Source organism: Hibiscus syriacus, unplaced genomic scaffold (genome assembly GCF_006381635.1).
Source record: "Hibiscus syriacus cultivar Baekdansim isolate YM2019G1 unplaced genomic scaffold, ASM638163v2 tig00112215_pilon, whole genome shotgun sequence".
NCBI lineage: Eukaryota > Viridiplantae > Streptophyta > Magnoliopsida > Malvales > Malvaceae > Hibiscus > Hibiscus syriacus.
This window is the reverse complement of record NW_024063268.1, coordinates 2,653,179-2,677,307: the sequence shown is the minus strand read 5'-3', so window position 1 is coordinate 2,677,307 and position 24,129 is coordinate 2,653,179. Positions and strand designations below refer to the sequence as shown.

Sequence of the window (24,129 nt, the reverse complement as noted above, 5' to 3'; positions counted from 1 at the left end):
GGGTGGTATCGATACCAAGTTCACTTAGCAGATTTTGGTAGTCATTTTTATATCGGTACTCATGTGGAGTATTGATACCTAGGGTAGAGTATCAATACTCCTAAATAGGGGCATTGAAACTTAGGTATTTTTTAAAACATTGAAGCCAAAGTTGGTATCAATACTCAGAACGGTATCGATACCATCGACCAAAAGGTTCGACACATAAGTTAGTGTATTGATACCTATTCTTTGTTATCAACATTCAATAAGACAGTAGCATTAATATCTAGAGGTTAGTATCGATACCCATGGGGTCAGTACCAATATTGAGTGAGTTAGTATCAGTACCCATGAATAATTTTGGGTTTCTAAAGGTTTAAAGGATAGAATTGAGGGACCCAATAATGCCAGAATGCCATGAAAAAACTCAAGTGAGAACAATAATAAACTCATAACAGCTAGAAACAATAACAACTAGGATGCCATAAAACTAACCTTGTTTGATGCTCGGGACATAGTTGGATATCCCAATCAGTGCCAAGGCACTTCATCTACTAGCTAGAAGCAGATTCCCCAAGACATGACGGAGTAAGTTAGCCAGGTGTGTGTTTTCGGTGCAATTTTAAATCTCACCCCAAATACTCTAGGGTATTTAAGAAAGCTAGATGGGTGTGTGAACTCCAAGATATAAAACCCTCAGTCGCACCTTGATGTTTATCTCAATATATTAGATCATTATTTCCATGTCTTTATACATGTGCCACTAACATGCACATTTAGTGAATGTATGTAGTAAATATAGTTATTAGTGAGACACTAAACTCGTAAGCTGAACGTTCAAAATGTGTTTTCGTATATAGATTCTTAGGAGGTCATCCATGGAGTGTTATCGCCATCAGATATTCTAGCATAGCCAAGGCATCATAGTACATCTTGATTTATATTAGAGAGCATGTATCGTTGTAGACCCTTTCAGTATATAGTTGTAACTCTATTTTCATTTAAAATTAGTGTATTTATTTGGATAATTTGGGAGATCCCCTATTTTTTGTAAACTTTGATTATTATGTTTTATTTCATTTTCCTTGGATGAATTTTACATGGTGTTTTAAAGTTGTTTTAAAAGAAAAGTTTTGGGTTAGCCACTTCGGTGGTCTCGTGTAACATTATAATCCGTTGATTTTAGGGTCAGACTAGATTAGAGTGATATAGAATAAAAAAGTAAAATTCTATCCTTAGTAATAGTTGAATAATGCATTGTTGGTATTAAACGAGTTCTAAGGAAGGTGAATTATAACCTTGTTGTTCGATTAAGATCTAACCTTTTGATAGTGTAAACTCTTATTGTAGATTTAGACCAAGTGCAACTGGGCAAACTCACATCAGTCCCAATTTGTTCCAGGGCATCAACCATGAGGTTGTTAACAAACTTGGTGTGTTCACATTCATCCTCCTCAATGCCCAATAGCATGTTAATAGGTTTTGTCCAATAGTGTACCATTTTTTCTCGTACGAAAACCAATTGTTTATCTTCAGTCATAAGGTTACTATTGAACTCCCAAACAAGATGTTGAGCAATCTCGTCGGGGCAGGTACAAAAGGTTTCCCATTTAAGACTTTCAATAGTGTCAGTGATGTATGAAAAGGTACGCAGATCATCCACATAAGACAAGTCAAAGCCCTATTCATAATAGAACTCTCAATTGGAGAACTCTTCTTTATACTTGCGTTGTTGCTCAGCTTTCATGAATCACATCAGGTCGTCACTGGAACTGGCTAATGACTTTATAGGTAATTCTCTCAGTGGTGGAGTTAGGGGTCGTTAGGAAATCTTGGTTGTAGATTTCTTTTTAGGAGCTATAATTAGAAGTTTCGTTGTTGAAGGAAGATGAACGACAAGAAAGAGAAAAAAAATTAAAGACAAGAATGAGAGCTTTGGTTATTTTAGTATATTAACTATTGAAGGGAAAATAAAAAGGTAAAGTAGATAAGATTTAGGGTTGTTTGGAGTATTAATAGTGGTGTGTACAAATGGTGAAAGGATAAAAGTTTCTTTTGAATTTTAAATGGTTGGGTAGAAAGATACATTTGATATAGGGATAAACTGGGGTAAAGTAAATGGACAGTGGTGATTAGAGAAAATGGGTAGTGATGATAGTATGGGTAAAGGGTGGTAAAATACACATTATTACCATTTTACTATTTAAATTTTTTACTACCCAACTGTCCATTGGTGTCTGGATTTTACGCAACATCAAATACACAAAATAGGGAAGATTATTGTGAGGTAGAGTTTGAATAAGAAATGGGGATGTAGCAAGCTAAGTTATAATAATACATGTGCATAAAATAAAAGAAATTTAAAATACTAGAAGAAAAGAAAATAAAGCAATGTCGAAAATGACTTATTAAAAACTATAAGAAATTAAGAAGTAAAGGGTTCACTTAGTGTGATGGTACCAAAGTTTGGGATTTGTTGTTGGCAATAATTATTCAATCGTTGCCCATTGACTTTAAATGTACTTCCATCCACTAAGTTTTTCAACAGCACTGCTCCATGGGGAAAAACTTCAAGTACTTCAAATGGACCAGACCAACAAGATCGAAGATTCCTAAGAAATAGCTTCAAACGAGAGTTTAATAACAAGACATGCTACCCAGCATGAAAGTTTCGTGGAAAAATGTGTTTGTCATGTCATTTCTTACTTTTATACTTATAAATCCGAGCACTCTCATAAGCATCATTTCAAAGCTCTCCCAATTCATTAATGTCCAACATTTTTTACTCACCAGTAGCATCAAGGTCATGGTTAACTTTTTCAAAGCCCACATAGCTTTATGCTCCAGCTCTATGGTAAATGAAAAGTTTTTCCATGCACAAGGTGGTATAGAGACATGCCTAATTAGGTCTTGTAAGTCGTTCTATAGACCCATAAAGCTTCGTCAAGGCATAAAGACCAATCATTTCTCGAGGGATTCATAACCTTCTCCAGAATTTGCTTTATCTCATGGTTAAAGACTCAACTTAACTATTGGTTTGAGGATGGTATGTTTTAGCAATATGATGCTTTACTCCATAACGTTGCAAAGTATTGGAAACTTGTTTGCTTTTAAATATGGAATCCTCATCACTAATGAATGCTCTTGGTGTGCCAAATCTAGTGAAAATATTCTTGTGGAGACTCCTTAAAACTGTTTTAGCATCACTTGAAGGTAATGCTACAACTTCAACCCATTTAGAAACATAATCAACATCAACAAGTATGAAAAGGTTAACAAAAGATTATGGATAAGGTCCTATGAAATCCAACCCCCAAACATTAAATAACTCAATCTCCAATATAGGCTGCATTGGCATTTCATTGCATCGAGAGATGTTGTCGGTTCTTTGACAATGGCCACAATGCTTGACAAAGTTATTGGTATCCTTGAATAGTGATGGCCAATAATAACCACATTGAAGGATCTTTGTTGTTGCACGCATGCCTCCAAAATATCTACCATATGGTGCATCGTGACAATGGTGTAGAGTGCTTTGTTGCTTACATTGGGATGTATATTCTTAAAATTTGGCCATTGCATTGCTTGAAGAGGTAAGGCTCTTCCCAATGATATGCCCTAGTATCTTGCAAGAATTTTTTTTCTTTCTTGGTGATTAAGGTCAGGTGGCAGCATACCACTCACTAAATAATTGACAAAATTCATATACTAAGGCAAAAATTCAATGGAAAGCAACCTCTCATCAGGGAAAATATCCAGAATCTCTAGTATTTTCCCATCTTTAGTATCAAATTCCAAGCGAGATAAATGATCAACTACTTGATTTTTGAACCCTTTCTTGTCTCAGACTTCAATGTCAAATTTTTAAAGTAGTATCACCCATCTTATTAACCTTGGCTTAGTGTCTTTCTTTGCAAACAAGTTCTTCAAATTCGAATGGTCAGTGTAGACAATAACCATGCTACCAACAAGGTAAAACCAAAACTTGTCAAAAGTAAACACAACAGGGAGTAATTCCTTCTCATTTTTTGTGTAATTAACTTGGTCATCATTCAGTGTCTTACTAGTATAATTTATAGCATGGAAGACTTTTTCCTTCCTTTGCCCCAACACTGCACTAACAACTTAGTCACTAGCATCGTACATAAGATCAAATGGAAGACTTTAATCCAGTTCTATTATAACAAGAGAATTGGCTACCTTTAATTTGATCATTTCAAAGGACTTCAAAACTTCATCATCAAGTAGATATTTCCTATTTTGCTCAAGAAATGAACACAATTGTATAGTAATTTGGAAAAAACCCTTGATGAATCTTTGATAAAATCCAGCGTGTCCTAAAAAACTCCTTACAGATTTCAATTTGGTGGGATGTGGTAGCTTCTCAATAACCTCTACTTTAGCTTTGTCTACTTCAATGCCTTTATGAGAGATGTTTTGTCCTAACAATATACCCTCAGCCACCATGAAATAGCATTTTCCCAATTAATATAAAGTTAATTTCTTTATATTACTTCAACACAGCGGCCGAATTAGTGATAGTGATCAAATTATTGTCCAAAAATATAGAATTCATCCATAAATACCTCTAAGTAGTCTTCAATCATATAGAAGAATAGTGTCATCATACAGAGTTGGAATGTTTCTGGAGCAGGCACAGGTCGAACGACATTCTTCAGAAGGAAAATGTATCATATGGGCAAGTGAAAGTAATCTTCTCCTGGTCTTTAGGGGATATGGCTATTTGTTTATAGCCACTATATGCATTGAGGAAATAATAAAAAACTATTTTGGCTAGTCGATCCATTATTTGATCAATAAACGGCAATGGAAAATGGTATTTTCTTGTAGCTTTATTCAATTTTTTATGGTCAATAAAAATCCCCTAGCCAGTAGTGGTCCTTGTTGGAACTAACTTATTCTTGTCATTGGTCACCACATTAATGCCACCCTTCTTTGGAACACACTGAATGAGGCTCACCCAATTACTATTCTAGATGGGGTATATAATTTTAGCATCCAACCATTTGATGATTTCCTTTCGAACAACGTCCTTCATAATCAGATTCAACCTTCTTTGTTACTCAATAGAATAACTATTGTGATCCTCCAGTAATATCTTGTACATACATAATACTAGACTAATGCCTTTGATATTGGAAATGTTTCATGTAATTACTTGTTTATGCTACTTTAGAATCGTAATCAACTTATCTTCATGTGATGCTTCGAGCTTTGATGCAACAATCATTGGTAAAGTCATACTATCTCCAAGAAATGCATACTTTAAATGATCAACTAATGAATTCAATTCAAGGGTGGATGGTACTTTAATAGAGGGTTTAGAAGCTTGAATAGGTCGATTGGGAAGTTACAAAGACTCAAAGTGTTTCATGTAATTGACTTCAATTGCCTCATTCTCGATTAGCTCCTCTATTCTCACACCATTGCTTGCATCATTATCTATGTTGTAACATTCATCACCAATAATGTAGCGAATAGTAAAACTCCCTCGATCTTTGATTTTTGGATGCGATCGACTAGTGGCCATAGCACTGCATCCCTCCGTGAGTGTAATATTTTTTGAATCCTCAAGTCTTTTTTTTTTGGAAATAGCTCTCGCATAAACTTGATCTAATTCGAATTCTGCTTCAATGCTTTAATAAACAAGATGTTCAGGGTTATTTTCTTAAGCATCTTGATAAATGCTCGATATTTTTGGTTCTCATTAGTTTTCTTAAATTGTTGAGGAAATGGTGGCGGAGGCTTTGGAGTTGGTTATCTTTACATTGGAGATGATACTTCATTCGATATTGTTGTTGGCATTGCTACTCGAAATGACCCTGAATTACTACATTATCCTAGCCCTCTTGATGTAACATTAACAGTAGGTGTCTCAAGATCCACTTCCATTTTCTTTCCCTTATCTAATTATTCAAGTCTCTCATCATCCTTCATAGGTTCCTTAGCATACCTTCTAACGTAGAGATCGCTTCTATTTGTGATGACCTTGAAATGTTTATTGCAATGAGCTTTCCCAAGTGGCTTTGGATTTTCAGTGTCGCTAGGTAGTGTTCCTTGCTACCTACTACTCAGAGTATTTGTCAGTTTTCAACATGATTTTCTAAAGCTTTTAATGATGCAGGTTGACTTGTCATATATTCCTTTATTGAGGCTTCAAGAGAGGTAAGATTGGTAGCTTGAGTAGAATGCTAGCCTTGGTAATTTAGGCGTTAATGTGGATGTGCTGCTTGTTGATGTAACTGATACTAGGATATCATTTACTGCTAATTGTAATGTTGATGTTGTGGATTGGCAATATTTTGACTTCTCCAAGAAAAATTGGGATGGTTGTGGTAGTTGGCATTATAAGTGTTGCCATAGGAATTATCATTCTTATTGTAGTTCCTCATATAATTAACGTGTTTGGGGTTTTATGGACATTCCTCATAATTATTATCATCATCGCAATATACATGAATGAACAGATACGGTTTTTATCTTGTACATACTCCTTGGCTTTTACAACTTCTTAAATATGTTTGTTAATGCTGAGATTTGAGAAGTCATAGAGTTCAAAGCATTAGTATCAATTGTTGCAATATTGCATCTGTAAAATTTGTTCCTCGTGTTGGGGTATTAATAATCATTGTTTGATATTCTTTTCAAAATATTGTAAGCTTCATTATAGGTCTTGTCTAGTAATGATCCATTAGCAGAAGCATCAACCACCCTACGAGTTTCCATGTTCATGTCGTTATAAAACATTTCCATTTGCGTCCAATACAAACACAACTTCAAATTTAATTCTTCCTCATGTATGCCTTGATGTACAAACGAGTCATACTCCTCTATAAATTCTCTAAGCTGTGTTATAGGATCTTTAGTGAATGAATCGCTATATTGCCCCATGGATTGAAGCATTTGAAATATTATTGACTTTAGTTCAAAATTGGCAACATGAATGATTGGTTGCACGATGCTAGGATGCAAATCGTCTAGTGTTGGCACAACGTGCTCCCTAATAGGTTGGTTGTGGTCAGCGTTATTGTAATATTGTAGCTAGTTGACTCCATCTCCAGCCGTTATTTCAATGTCATCTTCATGTTGCAATGGTTGTAAATCATTATTACCATTTCCAACATTCACGTTCGCTCAATTTTGGATAGCTTCTCTTCGACGGCGGTGAAATGTTCGTTCTATTTTCGGATCAAAAGGTTGTAGTTCTTCGTCGTTACTGCGAGACGTACACTATAACTACAAAAATAAATAGGTAACTACAAAACAAAATAAATAAGTAAATACTAAAAATACAAGTCTAATGCAAAACCATTGCTCCCTAATAACAACACAAAAAAAATGATGCTACGTAAGATGCTTCAGATGTCAAACCCATGCAAAGAAAAAATATTACAATAGATTTATATGAATATTTCAAAAGATATACAGATGAAATGATATGAATAGCAAACATATAGCAATGCTACAACTTTAAGGATATAATTAAGTCAAGAACTGAATGAGTAAGGATGATATTTGGTAGTTTTTACTATAATCATGCAATAAAGCATATACTCATGTATCTCAAAAAGATTAATGGCATCTAATTAACAAGAATCAATCGTCATCAATTCAAGTAATCAAATCATTAACAATGATGGATAACTGGTAGCACATATCTCAATATGCAAACTTGTTTCTTGTCAAAACCACTGCTGAACAAAAGTAGCATGAATTATCAATGATCTCATTTCTAAATATCATCAACAAACATACATGAAGATAATTCTAAAATTATCTCTAGTAGTGCAACAACTCATAAGCATAAGGTAAAAGTTTAAATCATAAAAAACATTTAACAAACGACTAAGTTCCAAACCAGAATATCATCCCAAGAAATAAATTAAAACATCCAAATCTACTTGTTGTTTCCCTATCTCAAATGAAGAGCAATAATAGACATAGATCTTCTTGACTGCCGATGCTACATAGCGATGCTCCCAAGCTGCTATAACACTCCCTAACGATGGACTTAGGCAATCATGGTTGTTCTAAAGATAAAAAATGGAGAAAATATATGGAGAAATTAAATCTCTCTTTTTAATGATGCAAGGAGCTCTCCTATCTATAGGCTAAGAAATTTAGCCCTTCACCAATGACATTTCTCCACATTTCATGTGATTTTAGCCACATGTCAGCTGCCATTTCCATAAGATTACCATAATTGCCTAGTGACTCATAGGTTGCTACAAATTCATCACAACATCATCTACAACTTCAAGCAATGCCACAACATCCGTGTGTCGATTTCCAGTAATAAAATCAAAATCAACCCAAAGTTTCCCGTCTAACTCTCATGATGCAATATGTATAAAAGTATTCACAAAATAGTCCTAATATTTTTCTAATAATGTTTAAGTTCAAACTTAACCTAGGTAAAAGAATCCTAAATTATAACCTTTTTAGAGAGTTATCACTAGTTCATGTGGTCTTGGAAAGATTTCATAGTTTAGAATATGAGGGTTGCATGGATAGACACATAATTTTACGTTAGGCAGCAAACTTCTAAACTTTTAGGAGGGGACGGACATAGAAAATTTCATGGCAGGAAAAATTAGGTTTTTAATAGAAAATACATGGAAAAATCTAAAATATATGATAATTTTTTTCAAGGTCTATTCATGATGAGGGGGATAAGCACGAGTGTGGCTTGATTCTCACATTTTTAAGTTTTATTTGGTTCCCGAGATATATCAAAGTGGGACCCTAATACTTAGGGAATTTTTCTAATAGAAAATTATCATTTGACCTCTATACCCTTGTTAGGGAAGCTTGGGAAAATCTAGGGAACATGTGAAGCCTTATTTTCTAGATCAAGTTAACATAAGTTCTTTCTTGAATCTGGATACGAAGACCTCTTTGAGAAAAAATTTGAGTGGTCTATCTACTAATTTAGAGAATTTTATTGGTAATCCTCTAGTTTAGCTTTTGTAACATATGTTAAATTTATATTTTTTCTTGCCTTTTGAACAATCTAGTTTATTATTTCTATTTGTTGTTTATGTTTTTTAATAGTCGAATGAGTTTTGAATTTTATTATCACTTTTTAGAGGATTTGTTAAGTTGTGAAAACTAGAGTGTGAGATAACCCCTCTTCGATATAACACGGCCAAATGTTCATAGGCATCTCAATATTTTCAGGTGGAGATATCTATACACCTTATGAATCAACAATAGAATAATTTATATTTCCATGATGGAGGTATATAAACTTTATCAACCAATATTTAGAACAATTCATTTCTTTATATAATAAAAGAGGTATCTCAATGGTTTTTAATTGGTTAGATGAGACAACTTAGTCAGTAATAATGCACTGCAAGTTTAGTGGAGGCATATCCAAACTTTTGGAAGATTCTACAGGTGTGGATGAGGAATATTCACCTTAGTAAATGCAATGAGGTGGTTTTCATTTTCTCTAAATAAAATTATCTCAACGCTCATTAGGGTATAATGACAGAGTTCCTATTGTTAGGGTAAAAGTAACCTAACTCTCTGAGTAGATGCATAAATCGTAAGCTTAAGATCGATACAACTTTACTCTCGATTAAGGTATGTCACACTACAAGAAAATATACCTTTAATGACACACGAACGATGACACACGCTAATTTATGACTTGCAAAACATGTGTGTCATAAAAAATGTCATGTTTTTTAAAATCTGAATGATTTATGACTTACAATAATGTGTGCCATATTTAATAGTCATAATTCAAAAAATTTACAAAAACACGGAGTACACTTTTAATTGTGTGTCATCTGTAAAAGTCATCTTCTAATTCCCCCAATATTTTCATCCTTTCTCGCTTCTTCCCCTCGATAATCAGTTCACTCTGGTCCACAACTCCCGCAGACGATCTCTTGCGCATCTACTCTCATTCTCCAACCACAACCACCACCACTGATTCCGCCGTCTTTTCTGAGCTAACTCCTCAGCCTTCGGCTCCAGTGCCTATTCCTCCCGATTCTCTTTGATTAGGCGATTTTCTTCTTCTTTTACTTCATTCTTTTTTGTTTCTAATTTCCATTCTTTTCAGTTATCTAAGAAGGTGATAAATATGTGGGAATTGCAGAGGTTTGTGTCGCAGGGGATTCTTGATGGTGCAGAGATTAGATCTACTGTGTGGAAGGTAGTTTTTTCCCTTTCCCTTTATACTGTTTGCTTGCTGAGAATTTGAAAAATGTGGAAATTCCTCAGAAAATGTGATTATTTTTTTATTAATACTGAAGACCGTATTGTTTGGTTATTATGGTAGTTATTGTTGGAGTATTTACCACCTGAACGTGGGTAGTGGTCGTCAGAATTAGCTAAGAAAAGGTCTCTGTACATGTATTTTAAGGAAAAGCTCTTGATGAATCCTGTAAGTCATTTTCTTTACCTTTTACTTGATAAAATAGTGTATATGACTCAGTACGGAACTATGACATTCATTTTGTGGATGTTCTAGTCACGAGTAAGTATGATACGATTAGTTGCTTTGCTTAATTCTAATGTAGAATTCCGACATCATCTATAAAGTATTAAGTGGATAAGTAATAAAAGAAACCGATATTAGCAGAGAGCTAGAACATATAACTACTATTTTGTAAGAGAAAAGTGAGGCTTATCCATCTCTTGCTGGTTGTACATTGTTTTTCTCTCCTAATAATAGAATGACTTCGCATGAGTTTATTTATTTTTTGACATTATTATCCTGAAAAGTAGTGTTATCTTTTGAGGTTGTCATCTTTCACTTTATTTTGTTTATATAAGAGATTTGGGGTTTTTGAATATTTTTGTGGCTAGTCAGTCAGAAATCACAAGGAGGTTGGAGAAGTATGTGGCTTGTGACAATGATGAATCAAACTCTGAGAGCAAGGGTCTACTTTCAAGATCACATATAACTCACGGAGAGCATCCTTTGAGCCTTGGCAAAAGCAGTATCTGGAACCAATTCTTCCAGGTACCTTCTTAGGCTGGTCTGAAAAATAAGTTTTTGGAAGCCGTACATCATTCCATGTGTTTTTAAAATTTAATGTCTGAATGTGTTAAATATAACATTGTAAAAAACTTGGTTAATCTTGTATGAATTGATTAAGTTTTAAAACATAAGCTAGCCTAGTAGTATTCATGTTAGCTATTTCTGAAGCATTTTGCACTAAATGCATCCTTGGAGAATATTATGCCTTGAAGTATCTATTTTTAATTTACCAATAATAATTTCTTTCGTATTGAATCTTTCTATAATTTGTTAGAAATCAGGGTTTAGTATTTATTATGTTGATGTTGATTGGCAATATAGTAGGAAAGACTGCAGCATCTAAGCTTCCTATTGATGCAAGCCTGAACCTAAGTTAAAGGAGGGGGAAAATTACATAGCCCATGCAATTCAGCCAAGTCGGTTTCCATAAATGCTTAGTTGAGCATACGTGGAGTCTTAGTTCAAAACATTAGAATATATGTGACAGCAATGCAAGGGAATTATAATTTTCAGATTTTAATAGAATCTATGAATGGAGTGCTTATGGATATCAAACCTTTATTCTTTATTTTTTATTTTGGGGACAGTGTTATTTGTAGGAGTCAAAAATCATAGAACAGATTAACCGAGATGCGATGCAAACTCATCCAAACATGCACTTTTTCTCTGGGGACTCGCAGCTTGCTAAATCTAATCAGGTAACAATCTTCTTCTTTTCTTTTATTATTTCATGTGAATTTAGTGTTTCACCCCTTTGGACTTAAGTTTAGATATGGATTGAATAATTTCCAGACTTACATGCATATTGCTTGTTTAGGATGCAATGAGAAACATATTAATCGTATTTGCCAAGTTAAATCCGAGCATAAGATATGTTCAAGGAATGAATGAAATCTTGGCACCTCTATTTTATGTATTCAAGAATGACCCTGATGCGAAAATGGCGGTAAGATCTCATTATTGTCCCCACCCAGTTCTTTTTTATTAAATCTCTAACATGCGATTGTTTTGATTTTCATGTATTGAATATGAAAAGAGGTTTCCATGATTTTCTTGTTTCTGTTTGCAACTCCATTGCATTAAATCCATCCCTTTTCTTGATCCCAAGATACCCAAAAAGTTTAAACAAAAACGGTAACTTTCAAATAGATTACAGATTTTTAAAAAAAGTACGGTAATGTTCATTTATCATTATTGTTATCAACTTGGCGAACACACACACACACACACACACACATATATATATATATATATATATATATATATATATATATATATATATATATATATATATATATATATATCATATGCACCAAATATGGAGTATCTATGCCAACATATAGCCATAGACCAATTACAATTTTAGTAAGAATAACATAGATTATAGTTTCTTTGTTATCATGATTTATGATCAAAGTATTGGTTATATTCTTCAACATTTTCCATATTTTAAGTTTTGCAGGCAGCTGCCGAAGCCGACATATTCTTTTGTTTTGTTGAGTTATTGAGTAGATTTCGTGATCATTTCTGCCAGCAACTTGACAACAGCAATGTGGGAATTCATTCCACAATTTCTAGGTTGTCACAGCTTCTAAAGGAATATGATGAAGAGCTTTGGCGTCATCTAGAGATCACAACTAAAGTAAGATATCGTTGGAAAATTTAAACATCTTTTATATCTTGAATCATGTTTGCCTCTTACCTGTAAAATTTTGAACACTTTCACCTTTGTCGTTTTCTACAGCTTGTCAAGGTAATTAGTTGGGCTTGAATGCTAACTGTTGTGTTTAAGTATCACACAGGTCAACCCCCAGTTTTATGCATTCAGATGGATTACTTTGCTCTTGACACAGGAATTCAACTTGGCGGATAATCTCCACATATGGGACACGCTTCTTAGTGACCCTGAAGGCCCTCTGGTATGATTGCAATTTTTTCTCACTCAATTCTCTAGAAATTTGCTCTAAGATTAGGGGAGGAGATTAAGGATGACAACAGCATAGACCGGGTCAGATTTTAATCTAACCCATCACTCAATAACCCCAAAATTTTAATCCAACCCATATGTGGCCAAAATTTTAATCCATTGACTTCTGCAGCAGACATATATGAATGAGTTTTCCAGTGCATTAGTTTAGTAACATACATTATGGTCACAGTCCAAACTAATTATAGTACCAAACCAAATATCTACTTGTGCCTTTAGATGCTCTGGAGTTTTTTGCCCGCCAGTAGTGCACATGCCTATGCATAGATATGGTTTAATGGATTTACTTTAACAAGACCTAAAACTTTTCATTCCAAAAGCTCATATTTCAAAGTTTGGGACCATGTCTGAAATGAATGTTTTCCCATGGCATAATAGCTAGTGTTCAATTCACTAATTACGTTTCTGATCAGGTTTTGGATCGTGGGGAGAAGATTGAACTTCTAGTGGACAAAACAGAAAACTTGCAATTCCAGGTTGGTGCTATCTTCTCTTTTATGGTTTAGTTTAGGGTATGGGTAAGCATCCAGAGGCAAGGGCGACAACTGCGACGAAGGATGTGGCTGCAGAATCTGCAAATGAAACTGATGGTAGGAAGAGCTGTAGTTGTGTTCATTTTGTGGCTTTTTGCGTGTGGGGTTTCAAATGTTGACTTTGATCATCCAAAGTTAAGAACCATTACAATAATTTTGATAACTTAAAGGGAATATATTGTATGCAAATGGATTGTTTTTATATAATATGATATATATATTTAGTATTATGAGGCATTAAATTTGATTTAGTTTGATTATTTGTCAATCTACGAAATACAATCACGACACAAGAATGTGTCTCATCTTTTTTAATGTCGTGTGCTTCAATGACACGCAATGAGTGTCATACATGTATGTCATAAATTTATGACACACAAATGTGTGTCATCTTCATTTATGACGGGGGCTTCAATGACGCGCAATGAGCGTCATAAATTCGCGTCATAGATTTATGACACACAATTGCGTGTCATCAAAAGTTCATGTCGGTGGCTTCAACGACAGGCATTTGTGTGTCATCCGCACCCATAGATGACGCGCAATGCGCGTCATTAAAGGGGTTTCTTCTAGTAGTGTCAATACTTTTTAGGGTATAGGTATCTCAAAATAAGGTGAATGTATTCTTCCCTTTGGGATATAACAAAGGTAACTCAATGCTCTGAACTAGAGAGAAGACATCCCCACTACGAGAACACAATGGAGGCATCTCAATGTCATGATAAAATGATAGAGAATATAAATATTCCTAAAGAAACAACTAGAAGATATGATAATAACATACCTTTGAAAATTCTAGTGTTCTAATGGATGAAGAAGAACCCTAGTGCTCATGTATAAATTGGGACACATACCACATCATAGGATATGATATAAATAAAAACTTTTCCATATACAGGGACATATGCTCGATTATTTAACATCTCAAATCTCAGGCTAGAAGTTTCGGGTTAACTCGAGATAGTTTAGACAAGCCCATATACCTTGTAGAAGATCTAGACCCATTTAGAGTATTGATTGAGTTTGGTTTAGGGTCATTTATTTTTAAAAAGGGCATTTTTAATCTTATAATAAAAATAAAAGGACTAAAAGAGAAATTATAACAATTTTTAAAACAAAAGATGAAAACCCATTAATTTGGGTGATCTCATGTCTATTCCTCTCTTTTTCACCAAACTATATCTTTGTCTTCTTCCCTTATTCTTTATCATTCCCTTCCTCTTCAAGAACTAAGCAAAGGTTAAAACTTTGTATCCCTACAAGCTTTGTTTGTGTTTGCAAGGGTAAGAATCTTTATCTCCATCTTTAGAGCTTTAAATTAAGCCTTAAAACTCAGGGTTTGAGCCATGGCAAAAAAATGGATTTTAGTGGGGGTTTAAGAAACCAAATGTTTTGAGCTCATTTTTAGTGGATTTAAGTGTTAGGAAGTTTCCTTCACTCCAATCCAAGGTCCTAGATGAGTTAGTAACTCGTTTTATATTGTTTGTGATTAGTGAAAGAGGTAAGAGAAGGCTCCAAGATTAAAAGAAAGGATAAATTGGCCCTTAGTTGATTTAAGGACGTTTTCAGAAGCTAGGGAACTAAGGTAACACATTCACAACTCTTTCATACAACTTGTGAGTCATTACAATGCATCTAGCTAGAGATTCTTAACTTGTGAAGCATGAATGAGCATTCATGGTAAATTAAAGTAATTGGTGTTGCTAGCATGTTTAAAGACCTATTATGATCCTTTCTTGTAAACATAAGATTTTAAGAACACTTGGGAACCTCAATGGGGCACTTGGAGTAGTTTAAAGATTCATTTCATGCTCAAATAAGACATTTCTAGGTTCAAGTATTGGTACTACAAGAAAAGTATCGATATTGTTCGTCAGCTAGCTTAAAAACCAAGAGTTTAGGAAGGGAAATATTGATACTCCTCCAAAGAGTATCGATACTGCTGATATGATTTCGATACTCACAGGGTGGTATCGATACCGAGCGAACTTAGGAAATTCTAGTAAGCTATTTTGATATCGGTACTCATGTGTGTATTGATACTGATGGTAGAGATAGGAGTATAGATAGCGACGTATTTTTCCAAACATCAAAGAAAATTTTGGTATCGATACCCCGAAAGGTATCGATACCTAGCTCGGGAGTATCAATATTCATCCAGTAGTATCGATACTACCTACCATTCCCATCTTGTAATAACTATATAGTATCGATACCCAAGGGCAAGTATTGGTACCATCGTACATTATTGGGTAAGGAGCCCAAGGAACCTAGAGATAATATTGAGGGACCCAATAACACCAAAACAATATCGAATAAAACTACAAGTGAGAATCACTAATAATATATAATTACAGCTAGAAAAAATATAAATTAAGATTACATAAAACTAGCCTTGGTTAATGCTCGAGAAACGACCAGGACACTTGAGTTACTCTAGTAGATAACGATAGTTTTGAGGTATAGAATGTTCGAATATCCTTAAGCAAGTGCGTGAGGCACTTTGAGAGTAGCTAGAACGTGAAGCCCAAACACTCGCGAGGGGTGGGTTAGTCAGGTTTTGTGTTCGTTGTAGAAATATCGACCTCACCCTAGGTAGACTAAAGGGGGGTGTCTCGAGACGTGTAACCCTCCGACTACACCATGATGTCTACCATAGATTAGTGTGAAGTATACGAGTATACTTACTTCCTTTATTGCATTCGGTAGCATGAGTATTTAATGAACACTTTTAGTTTGGTTCAGTTGTTAGTGTGGCACTAGGTTAGTGAGCTCAATATTCGGAATTTGTTTCCATGTGCAAATCTTTAGGAGGAGCATTTGATGAGCCAATCGCTCAACAGGCGCTCCAGAAAGTCCGAGCAGTAGATTACATCTCGAGTCTTATTCTTTACAGGGCATGTATTATTCATAGACCTTCTTGTACTTGATTCTTAGCTTTATTTTAAATAATTGATTGTACTTTTTGATATACTTATTTTGGGAGCTCCCCGGTGTATATTTTTTAATTATGTTTGAATTATTTTATTTCGATTGGTTTTAAATTTATGATTTACCAAGGTTCTTAAAGAAATTATTTGGGTTAGTCACTCCGGTGGTACTGTGTGACATTCTAATTAGTCGACTTTGTTTCGTATCATATTAGGGTGTTACAGGATCCTTGGTCCCATCATATGTCTTATTGGGGAGTTTAAAATTTAGAGGGTAAGGGACAGTCAGTATATAAGACATGAGAGGGATTTGCTCCTCCCTAGACCAGTTTTCTTCAACGTTGTTAACGGCATAGAAATCATCGATCAGCCACTACAAGATCACCATCTGATTATTCTATTCCTACTCTCTCGGGTCAACGGGTTATGTAACACCCCAATTTAGGGGCTAAAAATTAAGAAATTATAAAGTGGTGGATTTAATTGGTATTTTGAAAGAAACAGTGGGTTAAATTATAAAAAATTTAAAGTTGGCAGACCGTTTTATGAAGTGTAGGAAGTTCAGTGGCTAAACTCTTGGTTTAACCATTTTTAAATATGAGATGTTATAAACCCCAATCCCCCGTATGTTTTCTGGAAATTTTTCCAGTTTTCCCTCTCCCTCAACCCAACTTTCAACTCTGATCTACTCGCCGTCTGACCTCTGATCGACAAGCCGAAACCACCATCGTGTTCGTTGTCAACCGATGAATAAAACCCCTCAAACCTTTCGTCGTGAATCATCGCCGTTCGTCGTAAATTTCAGTCGGAAGTATCGTCGGTAATAACTCGGTTTTAGTTGGGTTTTCATCGATTCACTACGATCGGGTCATCCGTTTATGACACCTCCCGCACCATCGTGTTCGTTGCATCGTTCCGAGTTCGCCGGTGTCATCCTTGGTCTCCGTCGACGGCGGCGCGTGTGGAGGTAAAGCGGTCAAAGTTTTCGATTCGTTGAAATCGAGCTCTCCGCCGTTCAAAAAATTGAATCGAGCTTTATAAGTATCTCGAAATCGCTTAAAATAATTTTTAGGATTTTTTCCGGGAATTTTCCGATATCAGGGCACTGTTCACGCGCCCCCACGCGTCGCCACTGCGCGTGGGGAAGGAAAAATGACCGGTTTGACCGGTTTTGGTACATAGTTGACCGGTTTGACCGGTCATAACCCGACCCGACCGACCCGTTTACCCGACCCGATGACCTGTTGACCCAACCCGTTGACCGTTGACTATTGACCGACGTTGACCACTGTTGACCAAAACTTTGACCGGCTTTGACCGGGCATTAAACGACCTTTGACTTCGACCGAGTATACCTATCCTAACATTTTTCGACGTTCCAAATCCGATTCCGCAGTCTGTTTTTTGAAATTCGAACCCAAAGGCCTCAAAATTGCCAGTCAAACCCGTTGACTTTGATTTTGACCGAAAATTCCAAATTTCCGAAAAGTCATATTTTATGCTTTTGACGTCCTGAATCCGAATCCAAAGTCCGTTTCACCAAATTCGAACCCGGTAAGTTGTTTTTCACTGATTTATCACCCGATTCGATCCGTTTATCGTAATTAAGCTTCGTTTTTTATATAATTTATGTTGATATGTATCTGAGGAATTATTGGAAGTTGAATTGAAGATCAAAGGCATTCGAATGGAATTTTTATGGTCGATCAGTATTGCACGAAAATCGAGGTAATACTTTACTACCTCTTTATGCTTTATGGAACATGTTTATATTGATAAATGCATGAACAAGATAATGTTGGTCACTTTGGTGGAGTTGAATAATTTATACACTCGATATAATGTGATAGAAATTCTGTAACTAATTACGGATCGAATGACTATTATAAAGAATTAAGGAATTGTTAGATTAAATTACAAGGTTGTGATTAGTGATAAAGAAATCAGCCCTGTATCTGCAACTTATAATTTATTTCATCAAAGGTTAAATGTTAAAGGTACTTGGATGAGAAATTATGAGAATACACCGGTATGGTAAAATTACGAAAATACCCTTATGTTATAAAAAGACAAGATTTGAATATGGAAGTTAGATAAGAGGATTTTACAGACATATTGATCTGATAAAAATATTGATGTGCATAAGGAATGTTAGTTTTATTTGGAAATTATGGATAACCGATTTTAATCATATGAGAGTTTGTGAAGGATACTAGAAGTTTGTTAAGAGAAATGTTTCAAGATCAGAGAGTATTCAAGAAAGTAATTAATCATAGGATCTCTAAATTATATTATTTTCGTTAAGAGCTAATATCGAAATTATCTGGTTAAGAAATTACGGAAATGCCCTTAAGAGGTAGAATAGTCTGAGTTGACTCTGAATGAGAAAATACTTAGGGGATTCGTACTTAACTCGATTAAGTACGGATTTAATTGTTAAGATCCTGACTTAGTGCAGGAAAATTCCGGATATTCCGTTTGTAAAATCTGAGAAGACACTTGACCCGTAAATATTCGAATAATGAGTAAATACTTGAAGAATAATTTATCGGGGGTATTCTGCTGTCAGAATTGTTCGAAATGACTGAAGTAAATGATAAGATTGAATTAAATAATAAAACCGGATGGCAGGAAAATATTGAAATATCGTAGATCTGTAAAATGACCAAAATACCCCTGTAATGGAAATGATCCAAGAATACCACCAAGCTCAAGAATAATTGGATATTTTCGAGCTCTGAAATAAATGGGATAAAAATGAATACCAAAATTACCAAAATACCCTTGTGTCCTATTCTAAGTAAATTTCTTGGATTAATTAAGGAATCCAAATAAGAATAGGTGTTGGACTACCTTTAAAAGTTATGGAACACAACTTAAGTGAGCTGATCAACCTTAATGATATGTCAGTACCTGAACGGCATAAATATTACTTGAATGCGTGTTTGTCTTCTCAAGTTTGGCTCGATGATAATTTTGGAAGTATTCAGCTCAGCTTAACTCTAGATCGCGTTAAGCACTAAGAATTGGATATTTGCCCGACAAATCAACCACGAAGACCGAACTGAACAGAAGTACAATATGTATCTGAAATTTAGAGACGTCCAAATTAATCTGGAAAACTCTGAAATAATTGGAATGGATTTGACTACTAAGTGAAATAAGTAGCCTCAATGACTAAGATTTTAATAAGTGATTTGGATGAGTCTGGAAACGTTAATGAACATACACGATGTATTGTTCTTCTGGATCATGAACTACAAATCAAACACGTCAGTATTTCATGATATAGTGGAAGCGTAAAAATGAAATAAAGAAATTGGAAGATCTATTCAGTGATGATTCCGAAGATGATCTATGAATAAGAATTTTTGGTATTAAAGTGTAAATACCCTAGAAGGACACGAAATGACCAGTCGATAAGTATTAGTTCTGGGAACTATTCATCTAAGAGTTGTTCGATAATGCGATCAATCGACATAGATTGTTAAGGTTCTGAATCTTCGTTGTTAAGTTGTTCGATTATCCACTCAATTGATATGGATGTAAAAGATCCTGAATACCCTTCTGATTACGTACAACTTCTGAAAACTGTCCGAATAAGATATGATCCTGATAATTCACATTCTGAATAACTGATGATTCTGATAGTTATTGAAATATTCCTATAGTGATCCTAAATACCGACATTCTATCGGTAAACTGAAGATCCGTGTTTCTCTGCCTTATAAGATTATCTAGTCCCTCTAAATAATGTCTATAAACTCTGGTGTGTTCCCTACTCACATGAATATTTTATCTGATTTTCGATTCGAATTCTGATCTGATACTTGACATGGATTCTGATCTGATATCTGACATGGATTCTGATCTGATACTTGACTTGGATTCTGATCTGTTACTTGACCTGATTTCTGATATGATACTTGACCTGATTTATGTTTTGATTTTTGATATATCTGTTTACGGACGGAAAATGTTTTAATTGGGGGGTATTGTTGAAGGAAGAAGTTTCGCAGGTTCCGCGGCTTTGTGCTCAGGGCCTTATATGATGTGTTGGGTTGGGTTTATGGTTCTGGGGAACCTACACATTATGATGTGTAGGGATGGGGGTATATATATATATATGTTTTAAAAAGATCTGAAAAGTTATATGGTTTTTGGGAACACACTAGATAACCTATTCTGATCTTCTGAACTCAGTCATCCGAAATATTTGTCTGAACTGAAAGCTCATTGTCCGTTACCATCTGAAATATCAGTAGGATCTCTACTCAGCATAAAAATCTGTAAATGTTTGGAAATAATAAGGATATGTATGTTTATCTGTATATGCACGTTCTTCAGCATCATCTGGTAGTTATGTATTACTGAGCTTTTCGAAGCTCACTCTATTACTCACCTTTTCAGGTTATAAGAATTGTACCAGTGCATCTATCGACTTCAATAAGGGAGTTCTTCCGGCGTTGTTGCAGAGTATGGTACATGTGATTAAGGGGGCATGAAATTGTATTTTAATTTATATACGAGTCTGAAAATCTGTTTTAGTTTTAAATAGTGATAACTTTTATTTTGTAGTGGCAAATGATTTTATGAATTTACATGTTCTGATAAAAGGTTTTAAATTTTCCGTTATTTTTACAGTGGGTCGCTCCGGTGGCCCAAATGTGACACCCCGGATCGGATCTGGTTACCCTTATCGGTCTGTGGGGGTTACAGGTTAGGGCACATATTTAATGTTGTACCTTTTATGGTCATCTAATGAGAGAGAGATAATATTATTAGAGGTGTTTAGATGAGAAGTTACCTACTCTTCATGGTGTTTCTATTTAGCATAGAAAGTCATTTGTTTTTCTTTCATCGACTTTCGCTTCTCTACTGTTGGGAGATTAACAACTCTTAAAGATTTTTTATATTAACTCTTGTTGTTGTTAATATTATTTTTGCAGTTGTAAGTGAGCCTCCTCGAAAGCTTGAAAATATGCTTGTAGGGTTTTCAGCTCAACTTGCGGACCTTGGACTTGTATGAGGTGCTTGGGAAAAGGATGGTCAGATTGGTCATAAGCGTTATAATATATTTGGTATGATCCGTAATATGTTGGGTCATACATATTTTTCTATAGCTGACTAAAGGAATCAGGTGCTTCATACAAGTTTTGAGAGTAGACATGTTAAGCTGTTTTTCATGGGATTTGGGATGTTAAAACATAATTTACCTATTGACCCAATTAAAAAAATATCAAGTTTTTATAATGAAATATATGACTTTTCAGATCGAGTACTCAGTCCTCTATTTTTCTCGAGTTTTTAAGTTATATACGGAACAAAGAAAATATCCTTTAACTGAGTACCCGCTGACTTGATACCCAATTTTTTATATTTTTTATTTTTATTTTATATGAATTTTTTATTCCTAATTCCCAAATTATTTCATCGTAACATTCTAAATTTTAGTTTTTTAAATTATTTTATCATAACATTCTAAATTATTAATATATTAAATTATTTTGCCCTAACAATCTAAATTATTTCTTTTGACATCAAATATTTTAAAGTTAATTATATTTCTTTAGTTTAATTTTTAATAAGTTTGATATTTTAATTATGTAATTTGAATTTTTAAATATTATGCATGGATTATATATTATAGATTTTTATATTTTATAATTTTCTTATGTAACTTTTTTATAAAATAAAATAATTTAAAGAGAAAAAAATATATGAACGGATATCTATAACCCGAAAATATGAGTACCCATATTTTATAGGTGCCCGACTTGCAGGTACTCGAACTTAACGAGTCGAGACACGTGTCAATATTTTAATATCCGGAAATCTTAGATGCCTTATATTTTGTGTTCCTGACAATGCGGGTACCCAATTTTAAACACCTTTACCTAAGATGGCTCTTAGGGGATTCATCATGATCGATTCTTTAAGGTCGAAATTGGTCACGCTCATCACTTCAATTATTGATGAGAATAATTTTATTATAATTATGGTTTACAATTTATCCTTCCTAATTTGAGTTGAGTCGAAAGCCGCGTCAATGATTATACAACAATTAGTCAGTAGCGTTAGTAAAGAGACGAAGAAGAATTATGAGATAAAAGTAAACGAAAGGAGAAAAAAATGATAAAAAAAAACCATCTTGTCTATCATAAGTTTTTAATTAAAATAATTTAAATCAGAGATAATATTATTAAAATAAATAACTATAAATAAACTTATATTTTAAACAGTTGAGTGATGAATAAAAAAATGGGTTGAGCCTTAATAATATAGCACTAAAAGTACACTTACCGAAATCATTCGGCCTTGAAATATTCTATTCTGGTCTTTTTCCAGTCTTCGACTTCGGATCTTGAGCCTTCTTTACAAATCAGAGATCTAATAAGCTGTCTGACAAAGACACCCACATCAGTTTGCCGAAATCAAAAATGTTGAGCGACAGTAATGGAGACGAGCTCCATCGTCATCAGAAAGGTCTCCAAATCAAACAAGATGATAAGTTCTTTAGCAGGCTCATGTCTAAAGAAACTTCAATGGCCAACTCTTCTTGCAGGGTCTACTACGGCGGAGCTTCTGGTGCTGTCCCCTTCATCTGGGAATCTCACCCTGGAACCCCCAAACATCCTTCCTCCGACACTTCCATTCCTCCTCTCACACCACCGCCTTCCTATTATTCCTCTTTCAACTCAAAATCCAAGCACAAAAAAGGCTTGAAGCCCACCCTTTTGAGCTCTATCTTTCCCAGGCTAAGGAAAACACAGGCCCCTTCTTCTTCACGGTCCTCTACATCGTCTTCTTCTTCTTTTTCGTCATGTTCATCGCTGCACGATTCTGGTTCTTCACCATTGTCCAAGACTTCATTGAACCGAAAAATGAGGTATTTTTCATGTTCGAGGTCGCCGGTTCATGACTTCATGGATGACGATGATAATCATGGAGGGCTTGGATCACCGACTTCGACATTGTGTTTTGGGACTAAACCCAGGAATCTGAATGGGTTTGAAGGATGTCAGTCGATGATAAACGTGAAGAAAGCGTTGCTCGCCATGGTTAGCCAAGGTTCAGGTCAAGGTACTGGTAATTACTTTAATCGACGCCTTTGACTTTCAAATGTTCTTAATTTGTGGATTTTTCATCTTTTGATTCTGATTTTGGTGTATTTCAGTTGTATGATTCTTGTGTCAAAATTTCATCAGTGAACAGTTTGTTCAAACTCATCAAAATCCAATGCACGCTATTTTGAAAAAGAAATAGTATAAAGCAATAAGGAGTTGTGATGTTTATGTAATTTGTGTAAACATTTTAATAAAAATTTATTAAGTAATAGCATAGTTATATAATTCATTTTTAATTATTTCATATCAGGTTTCTTAGAAGTTCGTTGACATACTCAATTCAATTTACTTTATTTACAAACAATAGAATTTAAACATCTAACCTTCGATAAAATTAATATTGTGTCTCTTCTTATCAGACAAATTAATCGTTGGTAAGGTTATTTTTTTTTCTTCTCTTTATATTTTAAATTGAATTTGCTTACCTTATGTGCTAATAAAAAACTTATAATTACATTTTCCGTTTTAAATAATGTCGTTACATTTAAATATTTAATTTTTTTAAAATTCTATTTAAAAATATATATTTCCCAAGTTTCTCCTAATT

General features: G+C 34.5%; 1 protein-coding gene and 1 pseudogene across 1 annotated transcript; both read left to right on the top strand.

The window, feature by feature from the left end:
* Positions 1-3,098: 3,098 nt before the first annotated feature.
* LOC120175723 lies at positions 3,099-13,644 on the top strand (annotated as a pseudogene).
* Positions 13,645-22,867: 9,223 nt separating this feature from the next.
* Positions 22,868-23,705, top strand: LOC120175773 (putative protein TPRXL). The gene has a single exon (XM_039182338.1). The coding sequence runs from the start codon at positions 22,896-22,898 to the stop codon at positions 23,568-23,570; it is 675 nt and encodes a 224-aa protein (XP_039038269.1). The 5' UTR covers positions 22,868-22,895; the 3' UTR covers positions 23,571-23,705.
* Positions 23,706-24,129: the final 424 nt, after the last annotated feature.